The sequence below is a fragment of the Oryza glaberrima genome, chromosome 6 (assembly GCF_000147395.1).
Source record: "Oryza glaberrima chromosome 6, OglaRS2, whole genome shotgun sequence".
Taxonomy (NCBI): domain Eukaryota; kingdom Viridiplantae; phylum Streptophyta; class Magnoliopsida; order Poales; family Poaceae; genus Oryza; species Oryza glaberrima.
In genome coordinates, this window is record NC_068331.1 from 18,425,427 (window position 1) to 18,452,419 (window position 26,993).

A 26,993-nucleotide genomic window follows, 5' to 3' on the forward strand; every position below is an offset into this window, starting at 1 on the left:
CCTAGAATAATAAAATCCTTGTGAAAGCCTCTAAAAATTAAAATGTGCAAAGTTAAAAGTAAAATAAGGCTTGGAGGATTTTTTATAATTCCTAAAAGCCTAAAATGTGTAAATAAATTTTAATGGAATTTTCAGAGCACAAATAATAATTATTAAGAAATAAACAAAGTTGAAAAGGTTTTATAAAAAGAAAAACCCTAAAAATCTCTCTCCCCTCGGATGGGCCGAATCCGGCCCATCTCCCTTCCTCTCTCTCTCCTCTCCCCCGCGGCCCATTCGGCCTCTCCCTGCGCGTGCGCTGCTGACGAGCGGGCCCACCCGCCACCCTCGCTGACGGGTGGGGCCCACCCGTCATCCCCGTCCTCCCGCCGCTCCCGCCGCCCCTTCCGCGCCAAGCGCCGCCGCCGCCGCCGCATCCGCCGCATCCTGCCGCCCCCGCATGCAATTAAGTGGGGGGAATTATTCCCCGTGATCCCCTCCCCCTTTCCCCCCCTCTCTCTCGCATTCAAACGGCCGGATTTGCTCCCGCAAATCTCGCCGGCGCCATTGATGGCGGCCGGACCTCCCGCGCCGGTTTCCTTCCCCGCCGGCCGCCCTCTCTCCCTCCCAACCCTATTTAAACCCTCCCCTCGCCTCCCTCGCCCGTTTCCGCCACTTGCCGCACCGTCTCCCCGGCGGAATCGAGCTCGCGCCGTCGCCCTCTCTCTCCTCCGTCGCCGACGACCTCCGGCCGGCCCTCTCCGCTCGCCGGTACCGTCTCCCGCCTCGACGTCGCCTTCTACGGCTTTGCCGCATCGCCGCCGACCCCGTCCACCACCTCGCCGAGCTCGTCGACCGCCGGAGCGCCGTCGTCCCCGTCCACCCGAGTTGCGCCGCCGCCTTCCTCCGCTCCAGCTGCCTCCTTTGTCGTCGCCGTCGACCCGGGGTGAGCCATGGACCGCCGTCTCTTTTCCCCCTTCCCTTCCCCTCTCTCGGCCGCCGCTCCGCCGTGCCTATGGCCGCCGCCGGCGACCATAGGGGCGCGGGCGCCGCCTCCCGCCGGCTGTGCCGTCGTGGCCGCCTCCGGGCGCGCCGTAAAGATGTACACCTCTGATCAGAGTATAATCTATTCGAATAGCCGCGCCCTCGGTTATGGGCAAGCCTAGCAATGTACCCAAGTTAGTGTTTTAAATTCTTAAAACCTGCTTAACAACTAAAATGTGGAATGGTTGGCCTGGGTTGGCTTGGGACAAGCTAGGACCCAGGGTTGGGTTGCCAGTTCGGTCTGAATCATCGTAGGCCTTGGGTTAAGGCAGGTTCGTGTGGGTTCACGGCCTTGATTAATAATATTGTATAGCTCTAGGATCGTGTTTTTAAAAGTAGCTTTGAGCAACTAAGTGTCTTTTAATGCTGTTTACTGCAAACCCTAACCCCCTATATTATAACTCCCTTGTACCCCTTGCATTTATTCTGCACTTGTGGGTGTGTCTTGTTGAGTACGGTGGTTGTACTCAGTCTTGCTCAATTTTTCCCAAACCCAGAAGAGGAGTTCCTGGAAGATGAAGGCTTTGGTGTCTAGCTCGTTCCTGCCGTCAAGCGCCTGTGGTCGTCGCCCTAGTCTTCCGCTGTTTTTTGTTTGTCTTCATGTGTGCTGGGCCTTCGCCGCCCATGTAATAAATTAACTATTTACGCTTCCGCTTGTTAAACTCTGTATTGTATCAACTTTTGGTGTACCTTGCCTCCTGGGACAAGGAATAATACACGCACGTAAGGAACGCCCATTGGGTTATTTCCGGTCGTGACAAGTTCCATCTGGACCCATCTTGCGCCGCCTTCGCCCGCGACGCCCTACGAAAGATTTCCACGTTGGCCATCAAGACGACCTACCAGAATTTGATCAAGTGAAGGACCTCAAATTCGTCCACTTACTTCTCGCCGAGTGTCACCAGCCTCTGCCATCGCGGAGGCGGGGGAGACGCATCCGAGGCCTAAGTAAACTGAGTACAACATGAGGACGACATCTTCCGACTACGCAATCAATAACCAAAGAGGCTTACCGACGGGGTGGGCGTTTTCCGACGGTTGCCGAGCACGGAGGAAAATTTCCTCCCCTTCCTCGGAACATTACCACCGCTAGTCATGGCAGCAGCAGCAGCAGTAGACACGTCGGACGCCAACTGGGCGACGCCCTCCTTCAACGAAGCCGCCGCCTGGTGGTCCACGAGTGGCCCAATGACGTCGGTCAGAGGGAGAGCCTGCACTGCATGAAGTCACGATGCGATCCTAGAAGAAAAAGGTAAAGGGTTGTCGATTACACTCAGGTTGATTGCAGCTTCGCGCTTAGCCGCCCCTTTCTCACAAAGAGGGGCGGGGACGTTGCTTGCCGTCGTGGGGCCACTGACCATCACCTGGCCGACACGGTGCTCAACGGTTTCGCTGTTCAAACCTGTAGATCGAGAACCAGATTTCGATAAGTTAGGAGGAATGTGTGCATAAGGAAGGGATCCGGAATGCAAGAAAAATACCCCGAGGAGAAACCCGGGTCGCGTCCTCCAGCCCAGAGTAGTCAAAGGCTGGATGGGCTCGAGCCTAGAGCGGCTGGATCCGCCTACCAATGAAGTCGGCAACGACTTCATACCCCGACAACCCTCGTACTCGGAGGTCATCGATGACATCGATGAAAGACTGAAGGGATGGGGTCAAGGCGGGTTTGGCGGTCCAAGACGGAATCTTGTCTGGTTGTTCCTCAGGGATAACGAAGACTGGATCCGAATTTTCTATCTGAAGATAGAACCACCTCGCCCACCATTTGCTACGAGAAGAGGGGCACTGAAAGGGGATGTATCGCGATTTCAGGCCATCCTGAAGTCGGAAACCAACACACCCGGATACCTTTTTAGGTTCCATCCAGCGCAACTCGTAGTTGAAATGAAAGAGGTCAAGAAATGGCTCTACCCCAATGTAGGCCTCACAGAGATGGGAAAAATGCTGAGGAAGGCTGTGGATTTGGGGTTCAGATGGAGCAGAGAAAGACCGTAGAAGTTCAAGACAAGAAGGAAAAACTCAGAAGGCGGAGGAAGAAAACCACAGAGAATATAGTCCTCAACCGCAACCATGCGGCCCAGGACAGGTTCAGGTTCAGTATCTCCTGGTTCCCACTCCATGGTCCCGCGACCGGGGAGAGCACCTTCCTCCTGCAACTTCTTCAAGGACGCGCTAGTGGAAGTGGACTTGTCGAGGTCCATTGCCGCTGGAGATCGCCGGAGAAGAGATCGAGATGAGTAAGTTAGGGTTTGTGCGGAAGCACAGAAGACGAAGAGCATTTGGAGGCTAGAAATTTTTTGCAACAGGCGGACTCCAAAATGGATTCCCAAAACCCCCTTAAATAGGCGCACTACCGACGGTGCGAATTCCAAGGAAAGGAGAGAGATGGCCGCCAAAAATTTCTGGGTCCGTTACGCGCGGCAGTTTTTGGACTTCAATCTAAATTCACTCATGACCGTTGAACTTCGCATGGTGTTGTCGACTACTCCTTGTCTCTACGGTCCTCACACCGAGATCGACCAGTCGAGAACGACAATAACTCCGACATCAGAAGTCGTAATCGGTTACATGAGTTCATTTAAGCAGAAGTCGGGGGCTACTGCCAGGGTTACGGATAAGGCATACCCTCTACCCTTAGATATACACCATACAGCGATATGGTATATCTGCGCGTGTACGGACGTTCTCTATATACGCTAAGGAAATTCATCACGAAGTCCACAGATGGAAAGATTTCTACCCGTATAGGACTGGGTCGTCACTGTATCGTGCAGGGTCCGATGTCTCCGAGTCCTACTTGGAAACCACCTAACCTGCGATATAAAGGGGACCCCCCCCCGGGAGGACCTAAGGCATCGAATCTTACCGCCAACACATCTACCACAGCCTATGAAGCCGGAGTCTACAGGAGCCAAGTCGCCGGGTGATCTAGTCGAACCAACTCGACTACGATCTTGTCGGTATCATCGAGTTCTGTAATTCCCTTTGTAATTTGTGGTTTCCACTATATAATCCCATACCAACTGGATTAGGGCTATTACCTATCAAGGGGCCTGAACCAGTATAATCTCTGTCTTCTGTTTCCATGATGTTGTACTACGTAGATCCTCGTACCAGCGTACCCCAATACCCTCTTTATCCGGTCTACGGGTATCCCCCGTCGACAATTATATTTTGACAAATATCTATAGTGTAGTGCATGTTAGTTCAGTGTCTGGTTTGTTTTCAACCCCAATTGTTTTTAATTACATGATACACCTTTAGTAACTTGGAGAATACATTTGCAAATTTTTATTTAAATTAGTGTTGTATATTTATCAAGTGTTTTTTACAACTAAAATATGATGTGAAATTATTATCATAACATTAACTATTACATATCGGCTCCATATGTTGTGATGTATTTAGGGCTATAGACATTAATTGTTTATTTATTTAAAGGAATACAACGTGACCACAAATTGGATATATAATTTTAAAATAATGTAAAAGATAGAACACTTAAAAAGCATTGATCTTATATTTTGTATTTATATTTGCGTAAATTTGAAGATTATTATATTTTATCTTTAAATTGTAGAAAATTTTATTTTAATGACTATCGATTTTTTGTCTTTATCATAAGTACGCGCATATGGTTTCCTGTTCTTCGGACAAACGATACATGAGAATTGTTGTTTTTTCCAATCATATGTTGGTACAATTTCTGGTCAACAGTTTCATATTTATCATGTAAACGTGTATAGGAGAAATATGTTATTTGTAAATAATAAATCTAATCTAATTGAGTAAAATAAAACAACTAAATTGTGTTGTTTAATTTTTATGTATGTAGATTTAAATTAGCGTTGTATATCGTCAAGTGATACTTGTCAACCTAAAATATAATGTGAAATAAAAAATTATCATATCATTAAATACTATATATGTCATCTTCTTATGTTCAGATAGAACTTTTAAAGATCATTGATTGGATATTTCATATTTAATAAATCTAGTTTAACTACTTATATTTACAAAATTTGTAAAGTAATATATTTATCTTTAAATAATAGAAAATACTATTTCAAAAGACCGTCGATCTTTTCTAATGATATATTTTTTTGTTTTATTGTTTTTTAAGTAAGTCTGTATGTAGATTTTTCTTTCTTCCGATGGACGCCAGTAGGTAAGTTTCATTTCTTTCCCCATACTTACGTACTACGTGCTGACTACTTTTTTTTTTTGTTTTTCTAGCCAACAGTTATACAGTTCTTCCGTATATGTAGACAGAGTAACTTATTAGTTTCTTATATAAAACATATATAATCAAATGGTCTAAAATATTGGGTTCACCAATTTAAGTGAAAATCAACGGTGATATTTGCTTAAATTTATATATAATTTAAAAATATTGTAAAATATGATTGTTTACATAACGTTAATTCGATATTTGATTTTTTTAGACACGTCTAGTTGATGTATATTTGTGGAATAATAATTTTATTTTTATATGTAGAAAATTCTATTTTCGATTTATTTCGATGGTACTAAGTACGTTTATTTTTTGGCTTTATTTGTTTACACGTTGCTTTAATTTTTTTCATCGTAAATACGCTGGTATGTTTTTTTCCTTCCGCCTAGTAGGTGAGCAGCATAAGCTCGACTGCTCTTTCCCAATCTCACGTACGTGCAAGGCACGTTTTGACAGTATATATTAGCAAACGAAGAAGAATCTATGCAATCATTTCTATGCAATGCACTCCACATAAATTCTTCCGGTACTTGAGACAATTTCGTATAGACTATACTAACCTAACAATTTGGATGGTTCTCTATAAAAACCACTCTGTTGAATCACTACTTCCTTACCATCAAAGCTAAAAGTAGTGGGTCAAGCACAATTTATACATTGTGATGTTGCTACTTTTTGAAAGCAAACAATTAATGATCAAACTCTGCACAATTTTCAGCTAGAAGTGAAACTGCAAGTAAAAAAGAATAACTATCAAGGCATTATTTTCTTACTGAATTACAGTTCAAGTGCTAATGTGTTTTGGTTCTGAATTGCCTATTTCTAGGAGACATGTGATCCCGTCATGTATGGTCTTTTGCATATGGTTGGGTGGTGCCTTTCTGCTGAGTTGCATGTCCTTTTATTGAACAAGTTGTATCATCTTTCATGGAGCTTTCAGACACAAGGAATTTTCCTGGACATATAAACACATCTGTTGATTGTTTGATGATGCTTAACCATGCCCAAGTTGAAGAGAACCTGCCTGGCTGCCTATTGAAAATATAAACCTCTGGAGAAAAAACAATGACATGCATCTAGGTTTAGGACGTTCTAATTTTGGCAGAGTAGCTAGTAGCATTATATTTTGCAGATAGGCAAACTACCAGCATAATATTTTAAATCAGGATATATAAAGGTACACATAATATTTAGCTCGTTCTCTCCTGCTTAATTCGCAAATGAAACACATCTATTGCTTTGTTTCATCAGCAGCTGTAATGTTGACTCAAAACAAACACACCTAAAGAGTAGTGGCAACCTTAGATATATTTGGCCATACCAAACATAAGCACAACATCAATACCAATTCCATGAAGGCATGCAACATTGACACCCCATGGATCAAGGAAATGAGCTCAGTATTTCCTGGTGAGCCTTGGTTAGTTCAGGTAGTTCCTCAAACTATCATGTGACTCCTCCATGACAGCATGCTGACCTTGCTTCTTCAAGAACATCTGTGTTAAACTTTATGTAGTCCTCTAGATCACCTTCCTCTGATTCATGACCACCATCACCACAGAAATTACTAGAAGCCAAAATAACCATGACTACCAAGCTTGTTGTACCAAACTCCATTCATGTTCTTCTGGTGAAGACTGATGGAAGGGTTTTTTTGGTTGTTTTGCTGTTTCAGACAGGCAGATTCCACCACCTTCATCATCAGACTTTGTTGACACAAACCCTTGATGAAGATCAAAACGGGTATAGGTAACCCTCAGCATTCTCGATGTAAAGACAGGAGAATTTCTCCTTCATGCATCTAGCCATAAGTCATGGTTTCTAACAACCGAGGATGGATTTCCTTTAAAATATGGACTGAAAGCTATTATGACAAGGGAAATAAAATTCCTTTACAAATGTCATCACACAAAAGTGCAGACCATGAAAAGGTAAACTAATAGTAAATAGCACCAATACTTGTACTCGAAAGATCCAAATAGTTTTGCTTGCTTAAATGGTCATTTAGGATGTAGTTTACGTGCACAAACCGTTATATAGTGACCCATTTCTCATATCATCAGTCACCGGCCTCCTCTTGACAGAAGCGATGGAGTGACTGGATGCACTTAGAACTATGAAAACAGAACATAAACAATACTACATTTAAAATTGAAAAGAAGCCACAACTAAACCACTACAAGGATAGTTTCAATCCCACAAATGAAATTAATCAAGCATGACATACATTCCTTTCCAATCAGAAAGGATAACAAGTTAGTCTCTGTCCAAACATGTAATGTGAATAAAGAGGGTAACATGAAAAATAATACCTCTGGCATGCAAGTTAAAAAAATGAGCAGCCAACCGAAAGGGGATTGTATTTGTTGGTGGATAACCAACAAAGAAATAATTTACAAAAGTTTTCTAGAAACACCCTATCAGCATACTGCAGATTTTATACCGATGAAAGAACAGTCAATGTTTGAGAGGCAAGCCACGATTTCAGATGTTGTGATCTACTACTTTAATTAGCATCAAGCAGTCTTTCTAAAAAATAGAATGGATCAATAGTACCTATATCAATTGATTAAGAAATGTCAGATTTTGTTTCCATAAAGTAGCAAAAGTGCCTGCAATATTGACAGGGATTCATTTTCTAGTACAGATATGTACCTTAGCATAAAGAAAAAGATCAGCAATTCATTGAAAGAGGCAGCTACATCTTCGTCCACCGGGGAAATGATGATTTGTGATCCTGTAATTGCAAATAAATCGTAAAATGAACTGATTGAGCAGCAGAACCAAGCTTGGAGACGATGGTGAGGAGAGATGTCATTGCCTCTTCTGCTCGTGACGCCCGCGATGGTGGTGGGTACAATGTGGGCTTGTGGTTGTGGCTGCCTATGCAATCTTGTCGTTGGATATCGTGAAGCAGTGACAACGATACCACCAGAGGTAGGCCCTTCTCGCGATGCAACAATGGGGGCAGCGGCGTGAGAGTCCAATGGTGAAGGCGGTGTGGCGGTGACCGGGAAGCAGCAGAGTGGATGGCGCCTTGTAAGTTGTGACCTCGCCTTCGAGTGGCTGCAAGCCGATACAGCTGAAGACTGAAACTCTTTAGGAATACTGTCAAAAAGTCACAATAATTTACAAATCCACGGCGGCTGGGGATGACCTCGGCTCTAGCGGCAGCGGCGGCGGCAGATGGGGACAGCGTTGGCTCCGGTCGCGACCGATGGGGAAGACCACGGCTCCGGCGGTGGCTGGGGACGACCTTGTCTCCGGCGTGGGCAGCGGTGGAGTGCGCGGTGACTGTGGTGGCGGAAGGGGCCGACCTCGGTTCCGGCCGCCGCGGACGGGGAAGAAGTAGGATCCTATGACGGCTAGAGAAGAAGTCAGCATGGGTGGCAGCGGCGGAAGGGGACGACCTCGGCTCGGCGGCGGCTGGAGAAGAAGTCGGCTCCGGCGAGAGCAGCAATGGGGCGAGGCTACGGCGCCAGTGGAGTGGACGACGCCTTTCCTTCGCGCGGGTAAGGAGGAAATGACGATGGGAGGCAGAGCGTGGGTGCAGCGTAATGCTCGGGGTGCGTGATTTGGGTGAGGAAACGGTGATAGGGGCGAGCGACATTTGCGTTCGCGCGTGGCGGCGTGGGATCCTGTGATTTCACCATAGCATTGCTAGTAATGTTTTGAGCCGTTGGATTGAGGAATCTGATGGCTATGGGATAGGATGGAGAGATGTTGATTTCACCTGTATGATTGCAAAGAGACAACTCTTTCTTTTTATATTAGTATAGATTTTCCCAGCGAACCGGAACCGATGAACAGTATTTCAGTTTTATTGTTTTTAGCCGTACGTACCTACTTATGGAATTCTTATGTTTCTTTTTAAGTAAAATACATCTAATCTAATCTAATGGTCTAAATTATCGGGTCCACCGATTTAACTGAAAATCGACGGTGAGATTAGGCATTGCCACGTGGCGATCTAGTGGCGTTTGTAGAAGTGCCACGTGGCGGCTTGAGAGCGCTTGTAGGAAGTTTAATGGACTTTTAATATATAATATAATATAATATAATATAATATAATATAATATAATAGATAGATATAAATAAACATCAGGCTCATATCGATAAAAAAATCACTATCATGCACATCGTATAGGTTGTTAGCTGCTTGGAACCCTGTAGACTCTCTAAATGTACCGCAGCCCGCTGTTATATATGGATCGTACAGTTAATAATGATTGATGGTGATTGCTGAAAACGTGGCAGAATTGTGCAGTAGACTATTGATAACTTTGCTAGCTACGTGCCAGACAGCAACCAGATCCAAAACAGTGTTAAAATTTCTACTACTGTAGCATCATGCATGTTTCACGCCTATGCGTGCCAGCTAGCCTCTTTCGTCTTCAATTCCATAGTTCCACTGAACTGCCACACCTGTACACACCACCACGTAGGCACCCATTACTTTTACATCTGTGAGTAACTGTGAATAATTTGCTACTATTTGTTCAACGTACAGGTGATTAAATGTTAATTCGGTACACCTACTAAATTCATAAGGAAGACACGCATATGTAAATTATGGACACACTAGAACAGATACCTCATCTCAATCGGGTGGTAAGCCCCATATCAATCGGGCACAGCATCAGAAGTCACTAATGGAAGAGTTATCACAATCGGGCAAACGGCCGTCACGGATGAATCTATATCAATCGGGTCCTAAGTAAAGCCCGTCACCGATAGCTTTGACCCAGACGACGAGTCAAACTATAGCCCGTCACAGATGACCTATCTCAATCGGGCCACAACTAGCTCCCGTCACGGATGACTACTAACCTCAATTGGGTCTAAACTAGAGCACGTCACAGATGATACTCATCTCAATTGGCCTAAACTAGAGCACGTCACAGATGATACTCATCTCAATCGGGCCTAAACTACAGCCCGCCACAGATGACTACTGACCTCAATCAGGCTTAAACTAGAGCCCGTCACAGATGACAGTCATCTCAATCGGGCTTTAAGTATGGCCCGTCACAGATGACCATCATCTCAATCGGGCATTTATTTATGGCCCGTCACAGATGACTATAATCCACAAAAAAAATAAATTTTGTTTTTTGCTAGCCTCAAGCCTTTGCTAGCCATGCCCGCTGCAAAAATGATAAAAACTAACACAGACATCCAATATCCCCAGCTCCCCAACATCACCCATTCATACATACGCATTCACATACACAGACATCAATATATTTCACACAACCACATATTCACAGCCATCTCATATTTCACATCCATTTAAATATTTATCATATTTCACCTGCAAAACCGAGTTAATTGGATCAAATATTTATTTAGCAAGTCTTAACATAAACATATGAAATATATACATAAATATAAGCATCACAGTTACATCATCACAGTTGCATAATAAGTGTTCGTTATTGCCTAAACATAAAAGTTCAACATTATTCATCATTTTAGTTTAAGCCTAAACATTCCTTTGGGGTTAATTATTTCGCGGAGGATGAAGCTGGCTATCTCCTCGCGAATCTCCTCAAAGCTGGTAGGCAGAGACTTGGTTATTGTGCCCTACATTGTCATAATTCCACATTAGTTGATCGATCATATATAAGTACTAAAATGTAGTTAGTCTATCACAATTGAGACCACCAACCTCAAACTCAGCCAAAGTCTTCACCTTTTCTCTGTACAGAAGGTGAATGTTGTGGCACACATGGAATCCGCACTGGTCACCTATTTGTTGCTTCACCGGGAAATCTTTTTTGTGGATGAGGGTGTCATGTCCTGTCTTCCTGAGGCCTCCTCTTTGCACGTATTGGGCCCACGCTTCATCTACCGCTAGTTGAATTGGGGTCCAATCGTATGCGTTCTTATCAATTCTGGAGTTCAGGTAGAGATATGTACTCCACTTAGGTATTATGACCAGAAGGATCCAATGGGCACTGCGACATTAATATAGTGAAAGTTAATTAAGTACTGAAGGAATGTGTCTTGCTATTGTGTATATTTAGATAACACACTTACTATTGATTATAGGCGCACATAATATACTCCTTGTCTCGGCGGGACCACAACGTGTCGTAGATGTAGTTGACCATTCCTTGATGGTCATTCTGGGGATTTGTGATAGTGACAATTTGTGGATCAAGGAAGGCAACTTCCGGTGTATTCTTCTGACACCATTGCCAACTTAACCTACACACAAGATAAACGATCTTGTAAGCGAGTTAAACCGATTGTTATTACCAGATTGAGTTCGGCGACAATACTTACAAGGAGTAGCACTTAAGGAGGCTTGTCTCCACCGCTCGGAGCCTATAGAGGTCGAATAGATTCTTGAAGTCGACCACGATATAATTTGTTGGACCAAGGTATGGCTTTCCATCGTACTCTCCAAGGATATCGGTAGCTTTATTCGGCCTCCTGGCGTTAGATTTCTCCATGTAGTATACGTGAAGGTCCTTGCAAGCGGTGCCCATTGCGGCAAGCACGTCATCTCCAACCAATGGCATGCCTAGTTGGAACTCTTGTGGAGCGACATATTTCTTCTTGACCTCTTTGCCCTTGGTCTCTTCCTGGCCCTTGCCCAGATCTAGCTTCCTTGGAGCTAGAAGCGAGGCCTGCACCTTTCCTCCCCTTCCTCTCCCCTTTGCTTCGGGTTTATTGAGAGTAATTCTCTGAGGGGAAGAGAGTGTGCCTTCCTGCTCTTCTTCATCGGTTGGGGTTCATGAATCGCCTTGCTGTCGGCCTCCGTTCGGTCCTCCCCAAAATCCGTGTCGTACTGCAACTGCACATCGTAAGATTGTGCATGACGATCTTGAGCAAGAGGGGCTGAAGGAGCAGAGGCGGGTCTCTTTGGTGGACGACCGCCTAGTGCAGTGGTTGGCCTCGCTGTAACCCTTATCTCAATGAGGTCCTTGGGCCATTGGATGAAGGTACCACGGGCATTTCCTAGTGAGAGGACCTCGTCGTTCGGTGGATACTTCAGTGGGAACAGCTCGTATTCGGGCTTCACCAAGCCGACTTGAACTTTTGCACAGTCGCCCCTATGTTGCGCTCCATGCACTCTTGTCTCTGGGGTCGGCTTGTACGCAAGTCCCTCGGCTGCTGGAACCGTGAAGGTCGGCGTCACCCGAACTGTGAGGGTGCAGCTCATTGGTTCCTACGATAGATTCATCAATTTTTTAGAATATTATATATCATATGGATTCGTTAAGTCTTTCATGCATTGTGGACGAAACTTTTACCGTTATGTGGTCGACGGCGCTGTCGACCGATGTTGGATTTTCCGCCAACTCAGTTGATGCGCAACTGCTACGTTTTTGGGTGGGACTTCCTAACTCTTCGTGCGCAGCAGCAGCGGCGGCCTGGGGGTTGTGTTGCTCTTCTCGGATCTCTTGCCTAATCTTGGCCCTCATCGACTCGAGCTTTTCGTCGAATTCAGATGTCAGTTCCGCTCTGATCGACGCCCGGATCTTGGCTTCAAGGCGTGCATCTTTCTCCGCCTTGTTGGAAGTCCGCTCCTTGTACTGCCACGCGTAGTCTGGAAATCCATACTTCTAGGGAACGGAGGACCCAACGCCCCGTGTCTGTCCACGGTGTTCCTTGCTGCCCAACGCTTTCGTGAGGAGGTCGTCCTCGCGTCTTTGAGAGCAGGCCTCTTGCAAGGCTTGTTGCTCGGCAACCAACTCCTTATGCATTACAATTTAGTGGGGTTAAATAAACTGCACGATGGAAACAATGCGAACATCTATTTTGACTAGACACTTACTATAGCTTCGTACACTCGTTGATCTTCTGGATTTGGCATGAAGATTGTGCCATCAGCATTCTTCTGGTACCTGGCCCTGGCCCAATTCCTAGCCCGAGGGTGTGGGATATCGCCAAACACCCGTGGCGTGTTCGATTCCTCCGCATCTTCATCCTCCTGCTGCCATTCCTCTTCCTTACCGGCATATCCGGCGGTGCCAAGCTGGTGCGGATGCTGGTTCATGGTCTGGAGCAAGCGATATGCCTCGCTTCTAGCTCTGGACTCGGGGGTCGACTTCTTCACATGGAATTCCTCCTAGACTTGTTCCGTGATCCAAGGAAATTTCTCTGTTGGATCGGGATTCACTGGGTTGAAGACGAACTTGCCGACTAGCTTACTCTTGAAGTCCTTCCAAGCATAGCCCATGACCTTAAAAGCAGCCTGCCTGATAAGGTACTCGTGCTCTGCACGATAACCGAAGCTCTCCTTGAACGCTAGCCAAGCACTGTCCTTCTCTGCGGCCAGCACTTGCTTGATGTCATCCTGCAGAATACTGAATTTCTGCTGCCTCTGTTGGTATTTCTTAACGACATTACTAGAAATATAATTTCCAGCAATGGCGCAGAAAAACTTCTGGTATATTATGGTTACAGAGTTCATCCGCAAGCGCACAGATATACCATTGTAGCATTTCACCCGAGAGTATTCCAAGGGTATCGTATTTATTTTATCCTCATCCTCATAATAAATAATCTAAGCTAGGATGAAGAAGTGACCAAAATAAAAGTTGTAGATCTTGATAAGTTGTACAACTTTGCTGTTTATGGCTTTTCCATTTGAAATCATTTAGTATTTACAAATACTGTTTAGATTTTTCTTATATTCAAATTCAATTTCAAACTATTTGGAAAAAAGTTATATAGAAGAATGACTAAAATAAAAGTTGTAGATCTTGATGAGAGGATCAACTTTGTTGTTGACTATATTTCCATTTGAAATCATTTAGTATTTACAAATGCTGTTTAAATTTGTCATATATTCAAATTCAATTCCAAACTGTTGGGAAAAAAGTTTTATAGAAAAATGACCAAATAAAAAGTTGTAGATCTTGAAAGGCTCTACAACTTTGTTGTTGACCATATTTCCATTTGAAATCATTTACTATCCGAAAATGTATTATGACTAATAATATGAATTATTACACAACAGCTATATATTTTACACTCGCAAATACAAATACTTCAAATGGAAAAATGGAAAAATAGTCATCGGTGACGGGCCTTAGTTATAGCCCGATAGAGATTAATCTATCTCAATTGGGCAGTACTGTAGGGCCCGTCACAGATGAGTCATCCGTGACGGGCCTGATTTTCATCTCAATCGGTCATTAGTATGGAGCCCGTCACCGATGACTCATCTGTGACGTGCCCTACGGCAATGCCCGATTGAGATAGATTAATCTCTATCGGCCTTAAACTAAGGCCCGTCACCGATGACTAATTTTCCATCTTTCCATTTGGAGTATTTGTGAGTGCAAAATATATAGCTGTTGTGTAATAATTTATTTTATTAGTCATAATACATTTTCGGATAGTAAATGATTTCAAATGGAAATATGGTCAACAACAAAGTTGTAGAGTCTTTCAAGATCTACAACTTTTATTTTGGTTACTTTTATGTATAACTACTATATTCCCAATAGTTTGAAATTCAATTTGAATGTATGACATATTTAAACAACATTTGTAATAAAACAAAATTAGCCATATAAATGACTACACATATCAAGTCTTTGTAATAAAACAAAATACTTCATTCATTAGAATAGATAAGTACAAATGCATCGGTCACAAGGTTATGCCTTCCGTATGATCTGAACGAGCATATGCCACAGGCTCTTAGGGATCATCGTCAAGGTCAATGTGATGTCTTACATGAAGATTATGGTTGTATTCTTCTTCATCGACGACGTTGTCAACTCCTACAATTCGGTGCTTTCCATCCCTCACGAAGTACAAATGGTTCATCGGTGTATCCCACCTTTGATAGATCTACAAAAGTGAAACCTTCCTTGTCGGCTTTGACACCAGTGCGTAGATTCACCCAATGGCAGCGAAACAAAGGAACCTTGAACTTGACGTAGTTTAGCTCCCAGATCTCCTCAATGCGGCCGTAGTATGTGTTTGACCCAACTTGATCCTGGAATGCATCTATACGGACGCCGTTGTTTTGCACTGTGCTTTTGTCATCTTGTTTGACGGTGTAAAATGTGTATCCATTTATATCGTATCCTTGCCATGTGTCTATGGTCCAAGACGGTCCCATCCCCAACAACTGTACTGTCTCATTTGGGACATCCGTGGACATTGTCACACGATTCTTGAACCATTCGTTGAACCGAGAATTATGTTTTCTGTTAATCCATGCATCAGATCGCCCCAAGTTCTCATCTCGGATTTTCGCTAAGTGTTCCTCAAAGTATGGGCCAACTTCTGCCATATGTTGGAGCACAGCGTAATGAGCCTACGCGTAGGACGCTTGATCGGGCCTAATTCATTTCCTTCCGATTGTGCAAACACCTGACAACCTTCCCTCGTGATGAGATGCAGGAACTCCGATAGGATCGGCATCGGACATGTAATTGACGCAGAACTCAATAGCCTCCTCGGTCGTGTAACCTTCAATGATGCTCCCCTCAGGTTTAGCTCTGTTACGAACGTACGACTTCAGAACTCCCATGTACCTTTCAAACGGCCACATTTCCCTTAGAAAAGCCGGGCCACATAGTTTTGTTTGCTTCACCAGATGAACAGGGAGATGAACCATTATATCAAAGAAAGACAGTGGGAAAAACATCTCCAGGTGACAGAGGGTATTCACAATATCGGTTAGCAACCCATCTAGATCTTCTGGATCTATAACCTTCTGTCCAATTGCATTGAAGAAGGCGCACAGACGTTGGATCGTGTGACGCACTTTTAGTGGTAGAATGCCTCTGATAGCAACTAGCAAGATTTGTGTGATTAGCACGTGGCAATCGTGAGACTTCATTCCAACAAGTTTTAGATCGTCCAATTTAACATACTTACTTATCCTCGCTGAATAGCCCGATGGAACTTTAAAATCCTTCAAGCATAATAACATTGCGATTTTCTCATCCTTCGACAATGTGTGGCAGGCTAGAGGGAGGTACACTCTACCTATCTCTGCATCTCGTATGGGCTGGAGTTCACTGCGAATATTCATGTCCTGTAGATCAAGGCGCGCGTTTAACACGTCCTTTGTCTTCCCGGGAATATTCAACATCAGGCCAACCAAACTCTCACACACATTCTTTTCTACATGCATGAGATCAATGCAATGATGGACATCAAGATCTTTCCAGTAAGGTAGCCGCCAAAATATGGATTTTTTCTTCCACATACCCTTCTCCTTTGTCTTGCTACGTTTTCTTTTCTTCCCAAACTCATTGCTTATGTCCTTGACCATATTGTGGACCTCATCTCCAGACAAATCTTTGGGAGCAGGCTGAAGTTCTCTCTTACCGTTAAAAATTTTCTTCTTTCTTCTAAATGCGTGACATAGCGGGAGCCACCTCCGATGACCCATGTATACAATCTTTCGTGATTTCTTCAGCCACCGGCTTCGTGTATGTTCCTTGCAATCAGAGCATGCCTTCTTTCCTTTTATAGTTTATCCAGAAAGATTACCAAGTGTAGGGTAGTCATTAATGGTGCAGAACAATAGAACTCTTAGCTTGAAGTTCTCCTGACCATATGTATCCCAAGTTTCCACACTTTCTTTCCAAAGAATCTCAAGATCGTCGATAACAGGCTCCAGGAATACATCGATATCATTCTCGGGTTGCCTCGGACTTTGGATTAACATGCACAACATAATATATTTCCGTTTAAAGCAAAACCATGGCAGGAGGTTATAGTTCGCAATAAGAACTAGCCAAGTGCTGTGAGTACTACTCATGTCACCGAAAGGATTCATGCTATCCGTACACAGACATATCCTCATGTTTCTAGGGTCGGCAGCAAAGTCTTTGTGTTTTCGATCGATATTCCTCCATTCAATCGAATCAGCTGGGTGTCTAAGCATACCGTCATTCCTTCTCTCCGTGGCGTGCCAACGTACTAAGTTCGCTTCGTTCAAGTTGGCAAAGTTCTCTTGAAACGATCAATGATAGGTAGATACCACACAACCTTTGCCGGACCACCCCTCTTTGACTTCTTTCCTTCATCAGCACTTTTCTTTCGCTTGTATCGAGAAGCCTTGCAGACAGGACAAGCATCCAAGTCCGCATATTGCTTGTGGTACAATATGCAGTCGTTTGGACAAGCGTAAATTCTACGGACCTCTAACCCCAGTGGACACAGAACCTGCTTTGCTTCATATGTCGTCTCAAGCAATGTGTTCTTAGCAGGAAGCATAGCCTTCAAAATTCCTAAAAGATCTGTGAAACTTTTGTCTGTCTATCCACTACTTGCTTTCAGCTTCATTAGGTCCAAGGTAACTAACAACTTAGTGTGTTTTGCTTTACATCCAGCGTACAGAGGTGTCTCGGAATCACGGACCAACCTGCTGAACTTCATGGAATTTCTCTCATTCTAGGCTGGGTCCTCAACGTCACGTAACATGTCCTGCAGCAGATCGTGATCCACATCAACCATTTCACCGCCCAATGGAAAAGGTATAAACATGTCATGCTCATCTTCATCTTCCTGATTATGCGCAACACTTCTGTCTGCTGCTGCTCCACTTCCTGATTCTTGCTCTCCATGCTTCACCCAGCATGTATAGCCCTTCATGAATCATCGTTGTATTAGATGACCATGTGCATCCTCTCCGCTATCAAACATATTCTCATTGTTGCAATCTGCATATGGACAACACATGTAATCACTGTTTCTTCTTTTCCGATTCTCCTCCGCGGCGTTCATAAAATTTATTACACCCTTTCTGTACTCCGTAGAATGACGTTTCAAATTTTTCACATAGATCCAACTTCGATCAATTGCTACAAAATAAAAAAAACAAATTAGAGGCACATCTTATAAGATCAGTATTGCAAAAGGAAGACGTGATGAAATTGCTCAATTAATGATTAATATTACTCACTTGATTGCTCCATTTTGATCACTTTTGGGAATTTTCTGTTTTCCTTGGAAAAAAGACAAAAAATCGCCCCCTACAGCCTCCCACCAAAATAGTGAACAGTGGGATACAGTTACACTAGGTGGTGGGGGGTATTTATACTGTGCAACAAATATCTGTAACGGCCCTAAAACAATCAACCGTGACGGGCATACAAGTAATCTCTATCGGGCCTTAATAAAAGCCCGTCAAAGAAGAATGTCATCTGTGAAGGGCATTAAACTTATCTCAATCGGGCCTCTAGTTGGTGCCCGTCATAGATGACAATCATCTGTGATGGGCTTCTTTTAGGGCCCGATTGAGATATGGAACCCTCATCTCAATCAGGCCTCAACTATGGCCCGTCACAGATAAGTGTCATCCGTGATGGGCTTTAGTTTTATGCCGATCTACCATGGCTGTGCGACCATATCTTAATCGGGCGAAACTTCGGCCCGATTGAGATTACTTCCTTGTGACGGCCCGCAAATTCCAGTCTTGTTAGGGGCCGTCATAGATGGAAGGATATGTACTAGTGACACCATAATTTAAACCATGGTCTGTAGAGTACTATCTTTCATATGCACCTTACACCTCCATTGTTTCATGAATCTCATCACCATAATAGAAAACCCAATTCAAATCAACTGTGACACCCCAAGTATTATTACATTTTTGGCATCCAATATCTCTCCATTTGACCTAAGAAGGCCAGGGTGGCTGATGGAACATGGTATAGACTTCGGCAATACATGGTAAGTGTTCCTCGACCAATTCATTATGGACTAGATAAAAAGGAGATGGATGCACTCCTTTTTATTTCACCTGTGTTCATAACCACTCTCTACTTAGAAGCCATATCGATCAGAAATACATAAAATTCGCCCCTGACTCGTGAAACACGAGGATATGTTTTGTGTACAGATGGCATAAATCCTTTCGGGGACATGAGCAGTTCTCACAACTTTTGGTCAATTCTTATTGCAAACTATAACCTACCTCCATGGTTGTGCTTAAAGTGAAAATGCGTTATGTTGCGCTTGTTAATCCAAGGACCAAAACAACCCGTCAATGATATTGATATATTCTTGGAGCCCGTTATCGATGATCTAGAAATACTCTGGTAAAAACTTTAATCTTCGTGTCCTATTGTCTTGCACCATTAATGACTACCCCATCCTTGGTAATCTTTCAGGACAAACCGTGAAAGGAAAGAAGGTTTGGTCAGACTGAAAAAGATCGCAAAATATATTCTACATGGGTCATAGGAGTTGGCTCCAGTTACGTCTCTCGTACAGAAGAAAGAAGAAAATTTTCAATGGTAAGAAAGAGCTTCAACATGCTCCGGCGGATTTAACCATAGATGAGGTGTAATATATGATTAAGATATAACTAATGAGTTTAGGAAGAAAAGGAAATGTACTAAGGAAAATGAGAAGGGTTTGTGGAAGAAAAAACCTATATATTGGTGACTACCTAGATATTGATGTCCGTCATTGCAATGTATGATCTGGTAGTATAAAAAATCAATGTTTTGATACACAATTATCTAGTACAATATTTTTGGAGAACTATACATGCTACAATATACAAAGGAAAGTTGTTGGTATGAGCTATAGCCCACCTCAACTAGCACCCTCTTGCCTAGCTAAGCAAGCTGGATTAAGAAACCAAACTCAGATCTTCAGTTTTTTGACAACTGGGATCCTCAGAATCCTCCATTTTTCGTGTCGTAATTTACACAAAGCAGATACAGGTTGATTTGTTCTCCCTCACTATGCAAATATATATACATAGAGGTGCATCATTCTACTTACACTACTTACCAGAGAGAATGCTGTATTGGATTATTAGATCAGAAGTCGTTAGAGATTTGGTCTACGGGTCATAGAGATTGTTGGCAACTTTTTGTGACAAGTCGACAAGCACGATCGCAACACCTAAACGCCTTGCGGTGAGATGGAGTCGCCAACCACCTCGATCTAGCCAAAGGGCCAAATCAAGATGGGTTTTGCAAAAAGAAAAACTAAACCGGCTAACGGAGCCGATTTAGAGATCAAAATCAGCCTCTAGGCCGATTTAGATCGATATCAGGATAACTACCCGTCTCGTGGGCAAAACGGAAGGTTTTCAGGACAAACTTACAAAGAGGTGTTGCGGTCTCGCAGCGGCGGCGGACGGTTTACGGCGCAAACCGACAAAGATGGACTAAACTAGGGTAAAATAGAAAACATAGTAAAAGAACTATTCAAGTAAATTGTATTCGGGGGGTTTTACAATGAACCGGCCTTGTCCCTTAAATAGGGTTTGGTCTTGCCCTCTACAGGCCCTTCTCCACGTCCAACTCGGGATAGAAACAAAGGAAACACGAAACATGCCTTCCCGAGCAAGGAAACCCGAGACCCGATGAAAACAGACTCGGACTCGGACCCTGACGGTCTGACCGCCCACATACCTGCAGTCAGACCGGCCCTACTAGCCGGTCAGACCGCCCACACACCTGTGGTCTGACCGGCCCTGTGAAGGAAACCCGTCACTTTCCAAACTTTGGCAATTTTCCCCTGTTTCGTCCATAGGTGCCAAATTTGGATGTAAACAGATGCCCCCTGCCTTTTTGGTGAACATACATGAACCTAAAAGCATAGAACATGTTATCTCAGGGCGATAATTCAATTACTGGCCATAGGACTTCCTAAGCATCTTACCAAATGCTCAGGAAGTATTTCTTCAAGTATTTCCCATTGATTGCTCTCTGAAAACACCGTCTTGAAGTGTCTTCATCTCCTTCAAAGTCTTCAAACGCTTGTCTATGACGTCTTCAAAATTGCTTCCTATCAAGGTCTTGTAATTTTCAACCGACAAGTCGTCTTGCTTGAAATACCGAAGAAACCCAAGATTTACCTCAACTGGCAAAACGGCAATTTCAACAATGTTTTATTACTCGACTCAGCTTATCCATTAGCCCGAGCGTAGTAGAGAGAAGAACTCAACAACTTAATATCATAAAATTCGGCAAAAATTCTCACCTCCTTAGACATAAAAGAAGCTCCTCGATCAAAGTTTAAGGAATACTGAATCTATGAACAATACGCTTCTAAATAAAGTCAATTACCTCCGCACAAGTAATATTCTCGAGCGGCACGGCTTCGGCCCACTTAGTGAAGTAATCCATTGCAACTAGCACGAACCAATGCCCTTTTGATGGAGAAGGATAAATTTGACCAATGAAATCCAAAGCCCAACCTCGGAACAGCCATAGTTTAATGATAGGATTCAACACAGCGGTAAGCGCTAATTGAACATTGCCGATCCGTTAACAAGCTTCACTCCCTCTATAGTATTTGAAACAATCATCAATTATTTTCGGCTAATGAAACCCCACTCTCCTGAGCAACCAATTTATCTTACGGGCCGATTGATGAATTCCACAAATCCCTTCATGTACTACTCTCCTAGCAACTTTAGATTGATCATTATCTAAGTACTTCAACAATACTCCATCTATTTTTCGGCGATATAATATTTGAACGCTTGCCGCCGAATCTTCCAATCAACCTTAACCGTAGGATCTTTCAAATATCTAATCAAAGGAATTCTCCAAGCTATTTCTAACTCATGGGCACAAACGTCCGAATTCACAATTAATTCGGCCTTTTAATCAACTGTAACGTGCCCCCCAGCCTCCTGTCTGGGATCGGTCAGACCGGCCACGCAATGCTGGTCAGACCACCCCTGGTCTATAGTTCTGCCAATTTTGCCCAAACTTTTGAAACAAGCATAGGCCTTTAGTATATAAATTTTTCTTCACATTATAGCCACATGCTTGGTGTATCAAATGATTGGACTAAAATTCTTTCTTTATAGACATATGAAAAATTATAACATTCAACTAATATGTCTAGATGAATACTAATTCAATTGGCTTTTGAAACAATAATCATCATGGCATCAAAACACTTAGCCAATTGAAGTATAATCAATAATGAATCACTAAAGTCATATGTGTAACATGCATATATTCCAATAAACTACAAATGTAAGTAATCGGCTTGAGCATGTATGCAAAATATTAACAATGCCAATGTTCCTAAATAAAACAACTCTAGAACAAATCATCACATTGGCCATTGGCCATTAACATTAGCCGAATTACTAATAAGCAAAACTTTCATGGTGCAATAAATATGAAATCTATATCTTATATGGTGATCCATAAAAACACATACGATTTGGCTTTACATAAATATTAAAGACTCATGAGCCAAATCATACTTCAAACAAATTATATGCCAACCTACCAATTCCACTACTTAGAACTGGCATTTGCAACATGTATGTTTTGATAACAAAAACACACATGTGCTAAATATCAAGCAATGTTCTAACATGGCATAGGCATATAATGGTAAACACAATAAACTCATACCTCGCCTTAGCATCCAACGAACGGCGGCTCAAAGATGTGATGTTGTATCCTTCGCTGTTCATCTCTCTTGATTTCTTCGTGAGCATATTAATGTCTTGCCCCCCAAGCAAAATCGGCTTTCTTGACTGCACGATTTCGAAGGCAAAACGAACACCGCACCAACATCCATAGCATCATGTGAAGGAGACTTATCTCTAATGACCGATGATTCTTCTCTCATCAAATTATATTCATCTCTACTACGGGAAATTACCGGTCTCTTAACTTTTACCTCTTTAGATCTCCACACTTGCCTAGGTGCTTTTCAAGGCTCTAAATTATTACATGTTTTGTTCTCCACATCTTCGGCCTCCTTTTCTTTTTGACCTATGGCCCGAAGATGTTGTAGCCTCCTCTTTTGAGAGCGAGATAAGCCAGAAGGTATCCACTTCGGCTGTGGTTGTTTTCCAGGAGCTAAGCAATGATTCTTCATATTTTTGGTCGAAGTGGAAGCTCCTGTGTTGCTCTCAATTTTCTCACTCTTCTCCAATGCCCCTCGGTCAAACCGGCCTCTGGGCCCGGTCAGACCGGCCACAAGCCGTCGGTCAGACTGGCCAGTAAGGTCGGTCAGACCGGCCGTAGACTGGCGGTTAGACCGGCCAGCTGTGTCGGTTAGACCACCAATGTTGACAGTCACGGCGTCGGCTTCGATCTTCTTTGCTTGCGTGGTTTCCACCGCATCTCCAGTAGGTACATGAACATCTTGAGACTCCTCTTTGACAGCAACGACCTCCGGAGCTTTTGCTTCTTTCCTCACCCACACCTTCTTCACCTTTTTCACCTTTGATCCACCGGACCGATTCTTTTGTGAGAAACGATCTTGTCTTGAATTAGATGAATGATTCGGTACTGACCTAGGTGATTCCTTCCACTCTTGATAATACGGCATAGGTGGTTGATGCATCCACGGCATGTAATACATAAAAGGATAACCAAACGGTGACATTGGATATGGATACCATGGCATCACAACCGGTGGTTTATATGGAGTTGGTATAATTGATGGCTCCGATTGCTTTGGTGTTTGACCAAATCTCTTCCTACGAGATGATCTTGGTCTTTTTGAATCACTAGTTTAGTTATCAAATCGTTGATCGGCTAATCCTTTCTTGTACTTAGCCATAAGAATCTCAAAAGTGAGCTTCGGCTTTTTGGTTCTTTGGAAACTAGATGACTCATCCTTTGCAACTTTATGATCTTCGGCCTTCGCATTTTTTATCCTATTCTTGGGCCGAGGATCCCCAATAATAACACTTTTCCTTTTCTTTTTGTCAACATCAATAGGACTAATAGGGAAAGGATTACTAACAATTCCGGTCTTAGGCATAGATGTAACCGAAATAGTCTCACTAGTGACCGATGAATCATCAACCGGTCTTTTCTCCATCAAGCTTGCATCTTTAAAATAATCATGAAACTCATGCTCCATTTGTGACCATGTAGAAATTGAACTAGGAGCAAGTAAACTATACCATGTAGATGCAAAGTTTGACAAAGAAAGGGGAAACAACTTCAACTTAAGCAAATCATCGCTACCGGCCTTACCACATTGATCAATGAAGCGGCCGATATGCTCCATTGTAGTCATAGCATTCTCACCTGTGAATTTCGTGAAGTTGGGCACCTCAAATCCTTGCGGGTATGGGACCGAATCTACATGTTCAGGATACGGCCTTTGATATGTATGCATAGCTTCTTTAGATTCTATTTCACTACCATCCCACAAGACATTGTCATCATCTTTTCCAACATCCACATGACCGATTTGTGACTCGGTCTTAGGTGACAATGCTATTTCACTTTCGCTTGTGATATAACCTGAACCATCACTTAGTTCGGCTATATTTTCAATGATGCTATCAACACAATCCGAACCAACACTTGGTTCGGCTATTCCATCATTGTCTAAACTAGTAACACAATCCGAACCGTCGCTTAGTTCGGCTATAATGGTTGTTGTATTATCATCCAAGCTAGCAAGACAATCCGAACCAACATAAATTAGCATTTAAACTATTGTCATCTACTCGGCTTTCCTGAGCCAGAGCTTCATGCAACACGTGATCAACATCAACAAATATTTGGCCATTTAATTTCTCTTTAATAGAATCAAGCAATCCATCATTTGCAATGTTGGCCAAATCTTTGTCAGTTATTTTCAAACTAAAACATCGGCTTTTAATATCTCTAAACCTTTCAATATAATCAGCAACAGATTCATTGTATTTATGCCTAACCGATGTTAAATCAGACAACTTAAGCTCAGTTTCATTAGTGTGAAAATAATCATGAAATTTTTGTTCTAATTGAGCCCAAGTATCAATAGAATTTGCCGGTAAAGAAGTAAACCGTATCAAAGCAGAACCGGACAAAGATAAAGAAAACAAGCGCAACTTACATGTATTCATCCTACTAGCCCTACCACATTGCGCTAAGAATTGATCTACATGCTCGTATGTAGTCCTACTATCCTCACCACTAAATTTAGTAAATTCAGGAATTTTATAATTAGGAGGATATGGGACAACGTCATAAAAATTAGAATACGGCTTTTGGTTCTCTCTAGCACGATTCCTTACCTCCATGATTTCAGGCCATGGTGGATTTGGTGGTGGATTTGGTGGCTTAAAAAGCGGTTGTTGCGGCACAATATTGTTATATTGGCCATACCTAGTATCGTGAGAATATCCTCCATTAGGATCATTGTAAGCATTAGGGACATGTGGAGTAGCATGACTAACAGTATTAACAGGTGATAAATAATTAAAATCAGTACTACTAGTCGTGGTATGAAAACCTGGAGAAATTCCTAGGGCACCGGTCTGACCGGCTATAGATAGCCCGGTCTGATCGGCCAAGCACCCGGTCCGACCGGCCCATGGCCCGGTCTGACTGGTGGTCAGTGGTGCGGTCAGACCGGCCACAGGAGGCGCGATCTGGCCAGGATAGAGCACGGTCTGACCGGCTATGGTAGGCACGGTCTGACTGGCGTAGTACACGGTCTGACCGGCCATGGTGGGCATGGTCTGACCAGCATAGGATGCGGTTAGACCGGTGTCACGACCAGTCATTCCGTCAGCTCGGTTTTGCATATAGCCGATTCCTGTGTAATCGGCCGTATCAACACCCGTTGACCCCCAATAACATTATAAGCATATTGTATAGGAGCAAAACTAGAAGTAGCATATGCATCTACACAATGATTATTAACCTTTTGAATAGCAAAGAACGGGTTGGGCGAATCGGAGGTTACCTTTGGTGAAACTACGACTTGAGGTAGCGGGACGTTTCCTTTCACGACGCCTTGATCGGTCCTAATGTATTGTGTAGTAATCCTGTTGAACTCGTTCCCGCTCGTCATAGCTGATGAAGAAATTCCTTGATTAATTTTTGGCCATATAGCTCATAGCCGAAATATTGATTTATTTGACGTGTGTATTTGGCAAAAATTCTTCAAAACTCAAAAGATCAGTAGCCTCAAACTGGCCGATCTCCTGTATGTGTGTAACGTATACACCTAGCAAGGATATTTGATCTCTTGATATGATCAACCGTGTAGACCTAGTAGAATTTGGAAATTAATCTAATGCTTAACAGGACAGCCGATGCAATTAAATCGGCTTTGATTTTTATTGGAAACTGATCTTGATTTCTCTTCTCGGGATATGTGCTAATACATGCAACACAAGATCGATCTTGCTTGTTGTCTGTTGCTTTGCTGGCCTCGGTGTATGCGTGTATGCAGGAAGCACAAACCGAGACACAACGGGCAAACTCGTCTCTGCTGTTCGGCTTTGAATAGGCTTCGGACTGGTAACAGCCAATCGCCGAAACTTTGTGGCGAAAGCAAGGACGGTACTCGGCGTAGATTGAAACAGATACAATAGTAGTAAACGAATTAAAACAAATTCAGCCGTAACATGGCCGAATAGATCGTTACCCAACGGAGTCGCCAAAAATCGTGTTGGCAACTTTTTTGACAAGTCAACGAGCACGATCGTAACACTTAAACGCCTTGCGGTGAGATGGAGTCGCCAACCACCTCAATCTAGCCGAAGGGCCAAATCAACATGGGTTTTGCAAAAAGAAAAGCTAAACCGGCTAGCGGAGCCGATTTAGAGATCAAAATCAGCCTCTAGACCGATTTAGATCGATATGAGGATAACTACCCGTCTCGTGGGCAAAACGGAAGGTTTTCAGGACAAACCTACAAAGAGGTGTCGCACTCTCACAGCGGCGGCGGACGGTTTACGGCGCAAACTGACAAAAATGGACTAAACTAGGGTAAAATAGGAAACATAGTAAAAGAACGATTCAAATAAATTGTATTGGGGGGTTTTACAATGAATCGGCCTTGTCCC

The 26,993-nt window shown here is 43.3% G+C and overlaps 1 protein-coding gene across 1 annotated transcript; it reads right to left on the reverse strand.

Annotated features, from left to right (window-relative positions):
* Positions 1 to 1,904: 1,904 nt before the first annotated feature.
* Positions 1,905 to 3,224, reverse strand: LOC127776962 (uncharacterized). Its single transcript, XM_052303504.1, has 4 exons — positions 3,167 to 3,224; positions 2,295 to 2,425; positions 2,037 to 2,234; positions 1,905 to 1,967 (listed from the first exon to the last, which is right to left on the reverse strand). Exons 1-4 carry the CDS (start codon positions 3,222 to 3,224, stop codon positions 1,905 to 1,907), a joined length of 450 nt encoding a protein of 149 aa, XP_052159464.1.
* Between the last annotated feature and the right edge of the window lie 23,769 nt (positions 3,225 to 26,993).